At 38.6% G+C, this 17,096-nt stretch overlaps 1 protein-coding gene across 1 annotated transcript in view; it reads right to left on the bottom strand.

Annotated features, from left to right (window-relative positions):
* Positions 1–16,513: 16,513 nt before the first annotated feature.
* Positions 16,514–17,096, bottom strand: part of pigf (phosphatidylinositol glycan anchor biosynthesis, class F) — a 10,717-nt gene continuing 10,134 nt past the window's right edge. The window contains exon 5 of the mRNA XM_037691141.1: positions 16,514–16,753. Coding sequence (XP_037547069.1) covers positions 16,640–16,753 — 114 coding nt within the window. The 3' untranslated portion in view covers positions 16,514–16,639. The remainder of the gene's footprint in view (positions 16,754–17,096) is intronic.

The following is a 17,096-nucleotide window of genomic DNA, read 5'->3' as shown; positions in this document are numbered from 1 at the left end:
GTTGCCCTGCCTATACCCCACCCTGGCCCCCATTCAACCTGCCTTTATGACTACAATCTTATTTTTACTGCTTTCTACCAAAAGGCGGGCGATAATGTTTTAGTTTATTTTTTATTTTTTTGCGTATGTATGTCTGAGCGAAATATCCCAGCAGATTTAAATGAACTAATCAAAGTAATAATTGGAGGATGCACATCGACATTTGATTGATTTTTGGAGTTAACACAAATAAAGATGGCCGCCGCAGCTTATTGGCCAACAAAAAGTTTTTCTAAAAATTTGTCATGGCAGTAGCTGAGATTTATCTGTGTGTAATCTAGTGCTATTATTTGTTCAAGATCTTTGCTTTAATGTTGCCATTAACTATTGGAGTCAACTCAGTCTGTTAGCAAAATATCCAAAGAAACACTTGTTGGATTTTAATGAAACTTTCAGTTATCATTTGACGTACATCCACACCTGATTAACTTTTGGAATCAGTCCAAATGAAGATGGCCACCACATCTAATCGACTTAACTCCTCATAAGGATGGGCATAGCCAGGTCAGTTTTACAAATATTCAGCTTAGATCTGATGCAACAGCAGCTGAGCGTCTCAGCTCAGTGCGCTCCTGACCCTGGAAATGACAGAGCAAAGTATAAAAAATGCATGAATACAAAATACCACTCAGATGAATTTTTATGAAGTATTCTTTTTTTTCATGCGCATTTTTTAATGCATTTTCTTGGGGATATCAAGGGACCTTTTTTCCCTTGCAAGATCAGTGATGGAGATATTTAACAGACTCAAAGTCATTATCATCAGCTAGCTGCAGTGTGATATACTCTCATACCTTTAGTGCCTTTTTGTACTGATTGCAGCTGAAGAGCCGTCAAATAGTGATCGTTTCATTGGGGGATGCTGTTGTATTTTGTAGGCTTTATGAAGAAACGATCACTTTTTGAAGCTGCAGCAGGGCAATCTGAGACATGGACAAGAAAACCAATGAGGCAAACAGCTAATTTTCTGATGACATATTTCACTGTTGAAGAATGAAAGCGAACAAAAGAGAGCAGAGAGAAAATAAGCAAATATTTGGGACACATTTATGCTAATGTTTGGAACATTTATACAGCTACTACAACAAAAGATTTCTCATCTCCATGTTTGGCTCCAGTCCATAAATTATTTATTCCTGGCCAGGAAACCTCCATCCATTTTCTTTACTTGATTTATTTTTTATTTATTCTGCGTGGCTCGGAGCTGGTGCTTATTTCTAGCAGTCACCGTGCAAAAGTCTGTACAAACGGGACAACACTTTCACTCACAGGACCAGATAACAGGTTTTCCTGATTTGGTTTTGCACAGATGTCTTTCGGATTGTGTTTGTCTTGATGTTACCTTCAGACCTGTTTGCCTCAGAAGAAGTTTGCAAAAACGTTTAGCTCCAAACAACACATGAACACAAGCTTTTTCGTAGCAAAACCAACAGTAACAATGTGAACTATGGGTTTTACTTGTAGGATTGATTTGGTTGTTTTCTGAAACTAGGTTTTAAAATCTAAAAAATTGTCCAAATAGGACTCTTCATTTTTAAGAAGCCTGGTTTGAACACCTAAGAATAATACCCACCTCTCCCCCCATTAAGGAATGACCCAGGTCTTCAGTAGATCATTGGTGCATCCCCAATATTGAAATTGCAAAGTTTTAAGTCAGAAAAATCTACTGAAATATCATGTTGGAAATCAAAATTGAAAAGCTTGTGGCTTCTCACTACACCCAACATCAAAATCCAACATGGCTGCCTGGAGCTCCAACCCCAGCTGGACCTTCTTCCTCATCACGAGATTGTTGCATGTTGATCGTCCATTGTTCTAGATTCTGTGCTGTTTTCAACCCGTCTCCTTCTCTAATCATCATTCATGTCAATAATTGAACTTCTGTCTTATTTGTTCATCTAAAAAAATAAATTAGTCTCGTATTATTTACAACTTCTACCCAATAACATGTTGCCACAGAGTTTTTAATGCATTAAATGCAGCATAATTCACTGCTATTAGCTTGTCTTGATAGTATTTCCTCACATGATGGTCAATGAGTTTGAAAATCAGTGTATACTACTCTTCTACCACTCCTCTGAGTGAGTTCTTTGAAAATCGGAAGCATTTTGTGCTTTAATATTTTCATCAGAAACCCTTATTCCTGCTACCCCCAGGATTCCTGCGTCCCCCTTTACGTCATTACATCCCACAACAACAATGGATTCTTTTGTTTGTTTTCACTGAGCGGAGACATGGAATAACATGTTGACAACACAGCCCTCCTTCTGTTAATTGAAGCACATGGTTGAAGGGAGTGTGAACACAGGAAAGTGGGGTAAAAAGAGTCAAATCGCAGGAAGCACGTGGGCTGTGAGGAGCGGGAGGGGGGAATGAAGTGAGAAGAAGGCTGTTAAGGGAGGATGGGTGTAAGTTATCAGCAGAAAATTGAAAATTAATCATTTTATTGGAAGGAATCTCTGTGAGAAAGATGTTTTTAACACTTTCTCATGTGGTCACGACTGCAAGTTTAACTTTAGAGGAAGAATGTTTAGAAACTTCAGATTGGGACTATTGTAGAAATTAAAAGCTTTGTGGTTGCTGTTAAGGTTGAGAATGGTTTGAGAAGAACAACTCAAGACTCGTAGTAGAAAAAGGAACAGTGTTTATTATGTACAGTGAATAATAAGGTTCAGTTGCTGGAGGAACCCAGAACACTGGAGAACAAGGGGAGAGGTGAGTATGGTCTACTGAAGATGAGAGCGTGGGTCAATATCCAAAGGTTCCAAGAACACGAGAGACTAGTCAGAGGATAATCCAGGGAGTTGTTGGGCAGTGGTTGGATGGAGAAGAGACAGCTGAAGGAGAACAACAGGAGTTGAAACTGCAACACGTGAGAATTCAATATTAGTTCACTCAGTAATCTAGGAACAGGTAAGTCGGCCAGAAGCATACCCAAAGTGTGTAATGCAACAGCGTTCACTTTCTGAAAGGTTCACAAAAATTGGATTATTTGTTGATGAACAAATACACAGACACAGCAAACAATAGTATCCCTTTTTTACCTTTGGTGTGGGTCATAATTCAGACTTTTAACATTTAAACAGGATCATTTTCTGTTAGGCTCAGAAGTCACGAATCTGGAATTTGTTATTTTAAGATTTGCTGGATCGTGTGAGTGAGAGAGTGAATGGTTGTTTGTTTCTGGACTGTTGCAATGGTTTGTTATCCGGGTGTCCAAATACTTCTTTAAAAAGTCTTCAGTTGATCCAAAATGCTGTTGCCAGAGTCTTAACTGGAGTTAGATCACATCTCTCCAGTTTTATCTTCTCTCCAGTGGCTCCCTGTCAAATTCAGAATTTAATTCAAATTATTTCTTCTAACATACAAAGCCCTCAACAACCTAGCTCCATCTCATATTTGAGATCTTATTGTTCCATATTTTCCTAACAGAGCACTTCGATCTCAGACTGCAGGCTTACTCGTGGTCCCTAGAATTTCCAAAAGCAGAATGGGAGGAAGATCTTTCAGTTATCAGGCTCCAGTTTCTGTCCATGAGGCTGACATATTGTCCAGTTTTAAGACTTTCCTTTTTGATAAATCCTATATTTAGGGTTAGCTTGTTAAGGCTTAGTCTACTGGAGGACAAATTGACCAAATTTTCTTAAATGAATAGTTAAAATTAAATAGTTTTCATTTGATATTATTTCTATATTAACATGTGATTTTTGACCTGCCATTGTGTATCTGTTCTTACCAAACCCAGCCGGTCAAAGCAAATGGCCGCTTGTCCTGAGCCTGGTTCTGCTAAAGGTTTCTTCTTCACGAGCAAGTTTTTCCTTTCCACTGTCTCCTTCATGCTTGCTCAAGACGAGAGTTATGAGATGGAGTCAAACTCAAATCAGTCTGCTCCTCAGATAAATAATGTTCAGTTATTATTTTATATATAAATGTTTCTGTTAACTTATTTTTACATATGAATGCATCTGTTCAATGCCCTGAGATAACTTCTATTGTGACTTGGTGCTATATAAATAAATTGAATTAAATTGAAAACTGTGATGGACTGTCCCCGACCTCTCACACAGTGACTGGTGGATATGAGCACCAGTGACCCCCACAACCTGAAAATGAAGAAGCAAGTAAAAGGTAATGGATGGATCCACCGTCACATTTGTGCTTTGCTTGTGAGATTAAGCAAACATTGATTCTCTCTCCTGATGAATAACACACCTTTAAAAACACAAAGACTCGTTTATCCTGATTTTAATGACGGCCGACAAACAATTTAGATCATTATCTCAAGAGGGAGGATCATAGGTTTACATGTTTAAACACGACGGTGTCGTATTTGGTTTCAGGGTTCTGTCACAAACAAACAAGAAAAAAGTAAAAACAGATTTAATGAATTATTTAACACAATAAGTCAGATAATAATATAAACTATCAAGTGAATGATTTGAAGTTTTCCAAATAAAGTTCTGCACAGTGTTCCCTGAAGACATTTATGTATGATAAAATTTTACATGAACAGAGCTGAAAAACCCTGAATGTCTTATTAAAAGAAACTTTGAAACGTTCTGAACAGCCAAGATTTTGTGTTTCATAAACATTTAAAAAAACGTCACTTATGGTAAGATCAAGAATCAAAAGAATTTTGCCTTTTTGTGTTTTAATAGAAAAATGCTGCAGGTAAAAATTACATGAAAGGGAAAAATAAATCCTCTGTGTATTATTGCCTTAGAATGCCTAAATGAAAAAAAAAGGACTATAGAGCCACACTAATCAAAGTATCCAGTCCTTTTCTTTTTCATTTTAAACTCCTAACTCTGAGGTTCTGCTCATTTTTTATTTTTTCAAGTTTGGATGGAATATAAATGAAAAATTAAGGAAGTGTTTCGTTTTGGATTTAGTGGCAGCATCTGTTGCTTACAGTAATTCTCACAATCAAAATGCTAATAATTTTTTATTTTTTTTATCCGACTTCTTGAAATTTAAACCCAGTATTGCAGGGTGGCACGGTGGTGCCATTGGTAGAGCTCTCGCTTTTCAGCGAGAAGGTTGCCGGATCAAATCCTGGCCGGGGTGTGAGTGAGAGAGTGAATGGTTGTTTGTCTTGTTTGTTTCTGTGTCCCTGTGATGGACTGGAGACCAGTTCAGGGTGTTGTCCCCCACTTCTTGTACAATGATGGCTGGATATGTGCGTCAGTGACCCCCACGACCCGAAAAGGAAGAATCGGGTAAAAGATGATGGATGGATGAGTTTAAACCTAAAACAACTGAATATTCTCTGAAACAGGAAAGATAATGTCTGAAAGCAACTCAGAGGGAAATAAAGTCACTTTCATTTAAAGTGCGGACACCGGTTTTTATTTATTTATTAGTTATAGATTAATTCCAGACATGTCAAAACCATTGTGTGTATCAACATTAACACTATATTTGTGTATCTTTACATACATATTGTTATACAGGTATATAAATACAGTACACACATTTGAACATATAGAATCCCTTGTAAAATAAATGTATATCAGTAAATGCATCTGCTTTGATTGAATGCACACAAAATAAATAAATCTGTAAAATAAGTATATACCCAATGTACACACACCTATCTATGCATACATACCCATATACATGCACACACATAAATCCTATTTAACATGTCTGAAAAGTCAGCATTCACACATTTGATTTCATGCTTGCAGTACAGTTACTTCTGCATACTTTGATGATCATGAATCAAAATATTTTAAACATTTTTAACTTAATTTTAAAATTATTCCCTATAAAATTAATTTGATACAATTTGTTATTTTTAGCAAGGCTTTTACTACCTTTAGCTTTTAGCCAACCTTTTTCTACTTTTCACTTCAAACTAGCTTTTTGCTACGTTTAGCTGTCCTTGTGCTGTTTTCAATTTTAGTAAGGCTAATGTGTTTTTATCTTTTAGCTAAACTTTTGCTGCTTTAACTATTGTTTTATTACTTTTAACTTTTAGCTTGTATTTGGCTGCTTTCAGCAACCCTGTTGTAACGTAGCTTCAAGCTACCAATTTGCTACTTCTAACTTAAAGCTATCGTTTAGCTTCTTTCAGCTTTTAAACAAATTTTTGCTATTCGTAGCATTTGGTTACTTACTTGCTACTTTTAGCTTTTATCCAACATTTTACTACTTTTCACTTCAAACTAGCTTTTTGCTACCTTTAGCTGTCCTTGTGCTATTTTTGCTTTTAGTTGGTGTTATTTTTTAGCTAACATTTTGCTGCTTTTAGCTATACTTTTAGTTTTCAGCAAGCCTGTTGTAACTTAGCTTCAAGCTACCAATTTGCTACTTTTAACTTAAAGCTATTTTAGTTTTTAGCCAAATTTCTGCTATTCATAGCATTTGGTTAACTGCTATATTTAGCTTTTAGTTGGCTTCTTGCTAACTTACACGTTTAACTAGGGCTATGCCTTTTTTTTAGCTTTAACCACAGTTTCAGCTTCCTCATTAAATTTTAGCAAAATAATCCAGCTTTCAGCTTTTTTGCTGCGTATTATCATGTTTAGTGGAAAATCAGAACCCAAATGCAAAAACCAAAACTCAGAGAACTCAAAGGTAAAATAAAGAAACTAATTTATTAACAAAAGCAAAAACAAAAGGCTGATATAGCAGCAAATATACAAATGAACAAAAAATTCAGGCAAATCTGAAGGAAAGTGCTTACAAGCACAATGCCAGGACGAGGAACTGCAGACAGACTGAATATAACAGGACACTATGGAGGGAGAAATGACAAACACCTGGGGAGACGGTGAGGATCAGGTGAGAGGGAGGAGAGGGAGCTGAGTGAACCGATGAGGAGTAAAGCACAAGACAACCGAAAAGATCTCAAAAGACATGAAAATAAAACAAACCACAAAGGGAATTAAACTAAAAAATGAACTCAAGGAAAAAAACAAATATGACACATATTTGCAGAAAATGCCATGTCTCCGTTGTCCTAGTAAACACTTTTACCATACCATACCATACCAACTTTATTTATAAAGCACCTTAAAACAACCATAGCTGACATAAAGTGCTGTACATTAAAACACAACATAATAAAAATGGAAAATAAAAACAGTTTAAAAACAGAAAACATACAATTTAAAACTAGATCCTGCTGGTGTTAAAAACATACATTTTAAAAGCATACAAAATTTAAAAACTAGATCCCGCTGGTGTTAAAAGCCAAGTAGAATAAATGAGTTTTAAGACGAACTTTAAAAATGGACAGTGAAGGGGACTCTCTGACCTGCAAAGGCAAGTCGTTCCATAACTTAGGGCCCATGACAGAGAAAGCCCTGTCCCCTCTGAGCTTCCTTCTTGTTCTTGGTACCTCCAAGAGCAGCTGATCTGCTGACCTGAGAGACCGATAGGGTATGTAGGGATGAAGAAGCTCAGAGAGGTAAGCCGGGGCAAGATTATGCAGTGATTTAAAAACAAACATGAGAATTTTAAAATGAATCCTAAAATATACAGGCAGCCAGTGAAGTGAAGCCAGGACAGGGGTCACATGTTCCCTCTTTCGAGTTCCTGTTAAAAGTCGTGCAGCAGCATTCTGAACCAGCTGCAGACGTGAGAGCAGCAACTGACTGACTCCCAGATAAAGTGCATTACAGTAATCCAATCGAGTCAAAATAAAAGCGTGGATCACCATTTCAAAATGCTGTCTGGAAAGAAAAGACTTCACTGACGCCAATCGCCTTAAATGATAAAAGCTGGACTTAACCACGGCTTTGATTTGGCTGTCCAATTTAAAATCACTGTCCACCTTAAAACCAAGATCTGTAATAACAGGTTTAAAATATTTCTCCAAGGGTCCCAGGTCAATAGAGGAGGACTCACAGGAGCCACTGGGTCCAAACACCATCACCTCGGTTTTGTTTTCATTAAAATTAAAAAAGTTCAAGGCCAACCAAGCTTTAATATCTCCTAGACATTCCAGGAGATGTGTGAACGTATGTCCATCCTTCTGCTTTAGGGGTAAATAAATCTGACAATCATCAGCGTAACAATGGAATGAGATCCCATGTTTCCTAAGGATAGAACCCAGAGGCAGTAAGTACAACGAGAAGAGCATAGGGCCCAGAATTGAGCCCTGCGGGACACCATATTGCATTGGAACTGAAGATGATTCAGAGTCATTAATTTTCACTGAAAATGTTCTCTCCTCCAAGTAAGACTTAAACCATTTAAGAACAGTGCCATCAATACCAACAATATGTCGTAATCGTGATATTAAAATGTTGTGGTCCACTGTATCAAAAGCAGCAGTTAGGTCAAGTAAAATCAGAACAACATGATTACCAGAATCACAATCAAGAAGGATGTCGTTAAAAACGCTAATTAAAGCAGATTCTGTACTGTGGAGAGTTTTAAAACCTGACTGGAAAACCTCCAGAATGCCATTGTCATTTAAAAACTGTGTCAGCTGACAGTATACAAGTTTCTCTAAAACCTTAGAAAGAAAAGGCAGCTTTGAAATAGGCCGATAATTAGCCAGAACAGTTGGATCAAGGCCAGGTTTTTTAAGCAGGGGCTGCACCACTGCATGTTTAAAACTAGCAGGGACCACACCTAAGGACAGACTGCCATTTAAAATTGCAAGAACAGGCAGCCCTATACTAGATAAAATATCTTTAAAAAGTCGTGGAGGGACAGGATCACGTGGGGAACCTGATGGCTTAATGCGGCCAACTACGTCCTCTAAAAGTGAAACAGTCACAAGCTCAAACTGATTAAAAACAGCAGAGCAAGGGACTGAAACTGAGGGGTCAGAGTCAGGAGCTGTAATAAGAGCCCTGGTACTACCAACCTTTTCAATAAAGAAACGCAGAAAATTTTCACACATGCCAGGAGAAGCTTCCAAACAGGCATTTTGTGGAATATTAAGTACAGAGTCAATGGTGTCAAATAAAACACGTGGGTTATGGCTGTTTGAAGAAATAACACTAGCCAAATATTCCCTTTTTGCTTCTTTAACCGTGCTCTGGTAGAGACGCCAACAGTCTTTTAAAATCTGAAAAGTAGCCTGCAGTTTGTCCTTTTTCCATCTGCGTTCAATACGACGACATTCCTTCCTTACAGCACGAGTTCTGTCATTAAACCAAGGCTCAGGTTTAATCCTTGGCTGCCTAGTTTTTAACGGAGCAACCGAGTCCAGGATGGTCTGACAGGAAGAACAGAACCATGACCAGAGCTCTTCTGTATTGGAGTGGAGGAAGTCAGATGATCCACAGAGCTGAAGAAAAGCAGCAGAGAACTGAGTGGCAGTGGAAGGGTTAATAATCCGACAGCGCCGAACAGCAGCGCGAGTTTTAACTGTAGTAGGTGTCAAAGTGACACTGAATAAAACAGGCAGGTGATCCGAGAACACAGCGTCACAGATTTCCAGATTAGTCACTGGCAGACCACAGGAAATAACCAGGTCCAATGTGTGTCCATGTTCATGTGTAGGGCCGGATATGGCCTGTACCAGATTAAAAGAGTCCAGAAGGCTTAAAAAGTCCTTTACCAGAGGCTTATCAGGACAGCACACGTGCAAATTGAAGTCTCCAACAAAAAGAACTTTGTCATAATTAGTTAAAATCCCAGATAAAAAGTCAGAAAAGTCACTTAAAAAATCCTTATTATATTTGGGGGGCCGGTAGACGACAGCACAGAAAACTGGGTTTACGTGTCTCATCTCAAAAGACGTAAACTCAAAGCTGGGAAAAGACGTCTGTAGAAAACACTGCTTACATTTGTAGTCCTGTTTGTAAACAGTTGCTGTGCCTCCCCCTCTCCCCGAGGCCCGTGGTGAATTAAAATAAGCACAATTTGCTGGTAAGAGCTCAGATAGAGCGCTGTACTCACCAACACTCAGCCACGTCTCAGTCACAAACAAAAAATCCAGGTTTTGGCAGCTAAAAAAGTCCCGAAGAATAAAAGTTTTATTCCCAAGCGACCTGGCGTTTATCAGGCCAATCCTGACAGGAACTGGATCCTGGGCATCGACAGGTCGGGAAACCCGGCACAGCGGTCTCAGGTTTTGGAGACACCGTCGGCGCATGTTGATCCAAGAAGGGCGGGGACGGCGATGCAGAGGAGCTTGAAAGCCGACCACTGACACCAAGCAGACATGAGCGGGATCCAAGAAACGCCGAGGCACCCGAGTGCCCAGAAACGATCCATGTGATGATCGGTTAAAAGCAGAACAGTGCGTCATATAAAACTTCAGCTTCACCAGCCAGCCGCTTCGTCTACCGCGACGACGATGACGTCTCCGCCGTGTAAGCAGCGCAGGAACCCGGAACAGGTAGCTTGGAATCTCCGACAGAAGCGGGGGCAAGGATTGTTGGCCAGCAACATCCAATAATTCCATATCCTGGACCAGTGGCCGGAGGTCTAGTAATGTATTGCGATCGTACACCAGCAGAGACCCAGCTCCGCAGACAACCCAGGTCAGAAACAACACAAACAACAGCAAACGCGAGAGAGACAGACGAGCAGCCACATACACCGGCGCCATCTTTCCCAATTTTTCTCCGATATGATACGTCCCCATAGGTCTACATCGGCCTAAAATATCGGCCCTACCGATACATCGGTCAGGCTCTGTGCTTTTCACATCAAGCACACAGGAAAATAAAAATTAACATTCATTTAGTGTCACTTTTCCAGTCTCCAACTAAAGGTAAATCTGATGCCCTTTAACCGCGCCTGAATTTGCAACGTCTTCTATCATGTTGACCTTCTGCAGCTTTGCGTGCCGGAGGTTTTTGTGGCAGAGCTGATAATTTGAATCATAACTTATGGCTGAAATGAGCCGCCTGCTACAGTTGAACACAATCCATAACAAATGACACTCGACCTTGCATTAAACATAAAGGTTGTAAAACAGAAACTATCAAAGGTCTGCATGCAGATTATGAGATCTTCCTGTCAATGTCCCCTTTGAAAAAGGTGAGTTTAATGACAGGAAGGAGATGTAGGATAATGCAGAGTCTTGTACTCTTTCTCCTCAGCAGAAATCTGCAAAAAGCAAACACATGCATACAGACTCCTTGCAGAAAAGGCTTGACAAATCACTTCTTCCCACAATGCACTGCCACAATAGCTCTGCCTGAGAACAAATAATGAATAAATAAAGTTCTCTGAGATTGAAAAAGGAGAGCAATTTGTGAAGCCTTTGTGCATGAGGAGCTTTTTGCTCATCTAGTAGACGAAACAACCACGAGTTGAACTGAGCTCACGAACAAAGCAAGCACGAGTTTTCTGAGCACAAAGAAAAAATTAATAAAAAACTAAACTGTTTTTTTTTTTCTGTGAAAATCCATGGTGAGCAAAGTGCTGAATGACTTTGACTGAAGAAAGAAAACTGAGCTGTTACAAATGAAAGAAACAGAACACTTGCTACAAATATGCAACTCACCAGCTGAAAGCAAAAACAAAACTAAAAGCTAAAGGTAGCAAATGGCTAGTTAAAAGCCAAAAGTAGCAAAACGCTAGCTAAAAGTTAAAAAGCAAAAAGGTAGCTTCAAGCTGAAAGTAGCTAAAAACTAACTACAACTTAAAAATAGCTAAAAGATAGCTAAATCATTAAAAACTATCAAAATGCGCACAAAATGCTAAAAAAAGCAAACTGCTATAAAAGATAAAACAAACAAAAGGCATGAAAAGATTTAAATGTAGAAAAATACTAGATAAATGTGTTTTGATAAAAGTTACAGGATTTATTAAATGGACTGAACATTTTAATAAATAAATGGTTAAAATAGCACATCACAGACGCAGTTAGATTGTTTTAAGATGTGCAGAAAAACGAAAGCTTTACTTTTAGACAAGGATCATGTTTTGTGAGTGATCAAAAATCACTGTAATGCCACTTTAATTGGTGATATGTCACTTTATCTGTGCTGCTGATTATCCATGCTGCTGATCTCTTGCCTTTAAGCTGCTGCATTCATGCTCACAACAGGCTCATGTTCAGGCTGCTGTATACCATATTATTTTACATTTAATTGTTTAGTGCAGGGGTTCCCAAACTTTTCCATGCCATGGACCCCATTAGCTTCTGGTCGAGGCCCCCCTTGCAAACCCACGAACAATGCTACAAAATATGTAAAGAAACATCAACTTTTAGAATGTTTTAACTATTATTCACTATGTTCAATTAATTATTACAGCTGCTGAGCATAAAATTTTTATTAACTAACATGTTTTAAACATATTCCCACTGAAAAACAACAACTTTTCAACAAACGGTTGACCAGAAGAACAAAACAAAAGAAAAGTAACCTCTCTCTCAAACATGCTTATCTGGAAATGACAGATACAAATTGCCCTAGTGGGCAATTATTATTATTCTTTTTTATTTTTTGCCTTTTTTTAATCTTCTCTCCAGCAGCTTCACATACCCAATAGCTAAAAAAAAAAGCCAGTTCTATAATATTACTCTTATTATATACCTCGCCAAATGGCATTCACAAATGATGTTACACTAATCAAAAACCGCTTATCTCTATTTTAGAAAATGAGGTCAAACAATATATCAAAACTATTACATATTCCACCAATATGAAGGCCATTAAAACTTGCACCTTATGTGCTCTCTTTATGTTTATTGTAAAGTATTGTTTCAATGTTTGTAACCCCATGGCGGCTGTTATTTCATTACTGTGCACTGCATTTTATTGTATTGTTTTGTATTATTTCAATAAATATTAAAAAAAATTCTTCTCTCCAGCTTTCTGATTGCCATTTTATATTTGTTTTGTGATATTATTAGGTGTCATGCTTTAAGTATGTGTTGTGAATGACTCTCAGCTCCAACCAGACTAAATTTTAGGTCAATATTTGTAAAACTGATTCAGTTGTAGTAATTTTTTTGTTTTTTGTCATGTCAGTTGGCTTTTCAGCCATCTGAGCTATCTCAAACACAAAATATGGCCCTCACCTTAAAGGAAGAAAGCAGTTCAAGGAACTGATAAAAAACAATATCCCAAACAAATGTAACGAGTGTGACTCATCTTTTGCTGTCCTATGTTGACGTTGAGGTGCTGCTGGGGGGGTTGGGGGATGATCGAGGAGAGATTTGGTTCAGGCCAGAGCAGAACCAGCTGAGTGTCACATATAGGCTCTTCAAGAGGTCACACTCAGCAGCACTCTCCAGGAGTGACGACATCTCACAGCTGAGATGGAAAATAAAGAAGAGTGGGGGAAAAGAGCAGAGAGAACAAGGCTGCTGGAGTTAACAGCATGGGGTTGGATTGAATTTCATGACACGGATGACGAGACCGAAGCATGAGGAAAGGTGTTGATTGGTGTTTTAAGCAGATGCATGCTTGCTAATAAGACTCCCTTATTTTTTTTATTTATTTCTTCCTTCAGGCTGTTTTCCCCTGGCAACACTCTTATTTAAGAGTTCAAGTAAAGGGTAAAAGGAGCTTTGCCCCCCCTGGCTGAACACTGAAATGTCCAACACCAACCAGATCATTTCTTTGAAAATGATGCACTTTGCCCCCCTTTAAAACAATCCCTTAAATCATACAGAAGTGTCCAAACTGTCTGCAAGAAGTGTTTGTTTTACAACACTGCAGAAAATTTAAGTCTCATTCTGGCTGAAGGCTGCAAGGGAGAACAAGAGATGTGGGCGGCGTGAAAGGAAGGGGGGTGAAATTAATGTCCCTAAAAAGAAAGTGAATCAATATGGTAGCCTGAGGATGTGAAAGGTGGAATGAGAATAAGAGCCAGGGGTGGGTGGAGGGGGTATTGTAGTGTTGTAATGGGAGATGGAGCAAGATTAATGGCTGTTTAAGAAGAAACGGCGTTCAACAACAGACAGCTTTAGGAGCAGAGTAGCGTCGACATTTAGTTTATGTTTAAATGATCATCCCAGCACATTATTGATTGTAGTTCCTTGCAAATTACTAAGCTCCGTTTGATGCTTGGCTTTAATTTCAACTGGTGTGAATAAACACGCAGGTTGTGGTCCAACAGCACCGTCTACAGGTCTCAGAAAATTTGAGCTGCAAACCAAAACCTTTCTGAAAAGATTCTGCCCTAAATTACATCATCAATCTGCTATACTGTATTAGAAACTAAGAAACGACCAAGCTGCTGCCAGTGGCTCATCATGGTCACCTTGGGAACCACACACCTGTCTAACTTCCTGACATGTTCATAGAAACAGACTGAAAAGTAAGCCTCAGGTTAGCTTTATTTGTCATAGGCAAAATCAACACAAGGTCAACGATGCAATGAAATGCTTAGGACGAGAAGAACCGTCTCGACTCGCCAAAAAAACAACACCACCAAAGCATGCAGCAAAAATACTAAAAACTTACTAAAATACAAAAAAAAATACTATTAAAGTACTACAAAACAAGGCGCCAAAGTTGAAAAGAAATAAATCTAAAGTGTGATTCGGCTAGCAGTGAGGTTCAGCTGCGTGGTCTTGTTTGCAGGTCCGGTCAGCAACTTGATGGTAATAAGGACCGCAGCACCTGCCCTCACAGATCGCAGTCCAGAACCCGGTCCAGCAGACAGAAAACATCCAAGGTTTCCCCTTCGGAACCGAAAGGGTCTGTAGAGTTTGGTCTGTGTAGACAGACGGAGGATCTTGTTAGCAGCGTTAGCAGGCCCCGCTAGTCTCAAACGGACCTCAAACGGTCCCTGTGCAAAAACTACAAGCCAGTTATTACAAATTCTTGAACTAGTAGCAGGAAACTCTGAGGATCACATAGGTGAGCTTTTATTTTTCTACATGGTTTAATTTAAAAGTTATGACAGATTAAAAAAGACCTTTTACTTCAAGTCTGGACTAAAACATTTTAGGCTATAATAGAAGCTTGGAGTGAGCTCTCTGCATCTTGAGGGATTTGAAAAACAAAACAACTATAACTCCTGGAAACGTGTGAAACCAGGTTAAAGAAGAAGCAGATGGCCGCTCGTCCTGAGCCTGGTTCTGCTGGAGGTTTCTTCCTGTTATGAGGGAGTTTTTCCTTTCCACTGTTGCCCTCGTGCAAGCTCAAGATGGGAGACTGCGATGAAATGATGACTCAGCGCAATCTGCTGTCTTCCTTATAGATAACTTTACTAATTGACATTTATAATGTCTGTGAATGTTTCTGTTCAGTGCCCTGAGATGATTCTGTGACTTGGCACTATATATAAATAAACTGAACTGAATTGAAAACAAAAAAAGACTAAAATGCCTGTTTTGGTGTATAATTTGCATGCGTACAAAAAAGAGCTGTAGAAGAAAAATCAGTTAATTTGCAAAAGATTTGAATAATTTAGACAATTTAAAAGTGTGTGACAACAACTGTTAATGGACAAATCTGTAACAAATATAAAATTTTAAACCATTATTGTGTGAAAATCCTAAAAGATATCAAAATGCCAATTCAGACATGTGAAGTCCAGCGTTCTGTTTTAAACTCTGAATGTTTCAGCTGTGAAGCATGTCTGAGCTACGGAGCTCCAAAGGTGTCTGTGTTTTGCCGAAATCCCATTAAGCCCCATTATTTTTTTCACAGTTTGTTTTGGAATTTTACCTAGATTAGGCCTGTCACGATAACAAATTTTGCTGGGTGATTAATTGTCTCAGAAATTATTGCAATAAACAATACTTTTGTTGGAAATTAGAGAATAATTAGTAATTAGTGTCAAATTTTTAAAAATCTTGGTTAATTTTGTGTGTAGTACCTTTTTTGACCACTGGATGGCAGTATAAGACGGTTTGAACCTAAGGATGGATAGTGAGGGGGCGAGCAGCGTGTCTCTTTATGGGAGGAAGGCCATTGACGTGACATGGACTGTCTCTCTTCGGTTCTCAAAATGGCGGACGCTCGGTGTGGTTTGAACTCTTCAGCATAGCATTTTTCACACAAAGCTTTTATTAAAAATTTTAAAAAATCAGTAAACAAGTTCTCAGCTTCTTTTTGCAGAGAAAAACAACTTTTTACATGAAGGCACGGGTTTCAACCGTGAACTTTGGTGCTTCGACAAGACGGAGGATTTCCCCCCCAATGTTAGCCTGTTAGCTTAGCTCGTAGCTTAGCTGCTTTTAACCATCCAAAAACAGGATTTTGGATGGTTAAGAGATTTTAAATAGAAAAGAAGGGGTCAGTGAAGAGCACCGGAGTTGAGCATTTTGTCATCCAGTGTCTTCAGTAGAGAGAGAGAGACACGAAGAAACGATAAAGCCGATAAATGAAAACGAGGTAGATAATTTTCAATCATCAAGCGATTGATTTATTGTTTATCGTGACAGGCCTAATCTAGATTGTACAAGTCATTCCTAATTGAGCTGCATGTATGAAATAGTATAAGGAATGATTTGACGCTTATGAATTGACGCCCAGAATAAATGACCAACTTCACATCAACTTTTGTTATATAATGGTTTATTCTTGTAAAAAAAAAAAAAAAAAAAAAAACAACACGCCTGCACGTGTACAAAACCATGTCTTGTGTTGTTAAAAAATCTTTTTATAAATTGCAAATAGCACGACCGCTCCCCAATAAATAATCGGCAAAATATCCAAACGGACCTAAAGAACACATTCAGACTAACACAGACAGCCAGCCGCTCGTTCGTCTGTCACTTGCACTTGTATGTGAGCTGTTTACGATGATAATGGATCCACACGGGAGCAGCAACAAGCCCGGTCAGGTAACCAATCATAGCGCCCAGACTGCAGGAAACAGGCCAAACCTGCAGAAACAGAGGGCGAGTTACTTTCACCGAGTGTGATGAAACACTCTGATGGATCTATAGGAGCTGTCTTTTTAATCAGCCGTGCCCGGACTTGAGAGCTGATCATTTATCGGAAAACTTACTTTGGAAAAATACTTTTATTTTTACTCAAATTATTTTACATATACTTTTATTTTTACTCAAATTATTTTACATATCCTCTTCAATAAATACATTATTCTCCCTTTCATTTTCCATTTTACTTCAAAGGCAGTACAATGACAAATTAAAACAAAAACTAATAATCTGTTTGCTATATTTTCATCACAATTCCTGTCTGAATTACTGACAAATACAGTAC

Source organism: Nematolebias whitei, chromosome 17, assembly GCF_014905685.2.
Source record: "Nematolebias whitei isolate Nwh7 chromosome 17, NemWhi1, whole genome shotgun sequence".
NCBI classification, from domain to species: domain Eukaryota; kingdom Metazoa; phylum Chordata; class Actinopteri; order Cyprinodontiformes; family Rivulidae; genus Nematolebias; species Nematolebias whitei.
The sequence above is the reverse complement of the archived record's forward strand: the minus strand, read 5'-3'. Positions and strand labels throughout refer to the sequence as shown.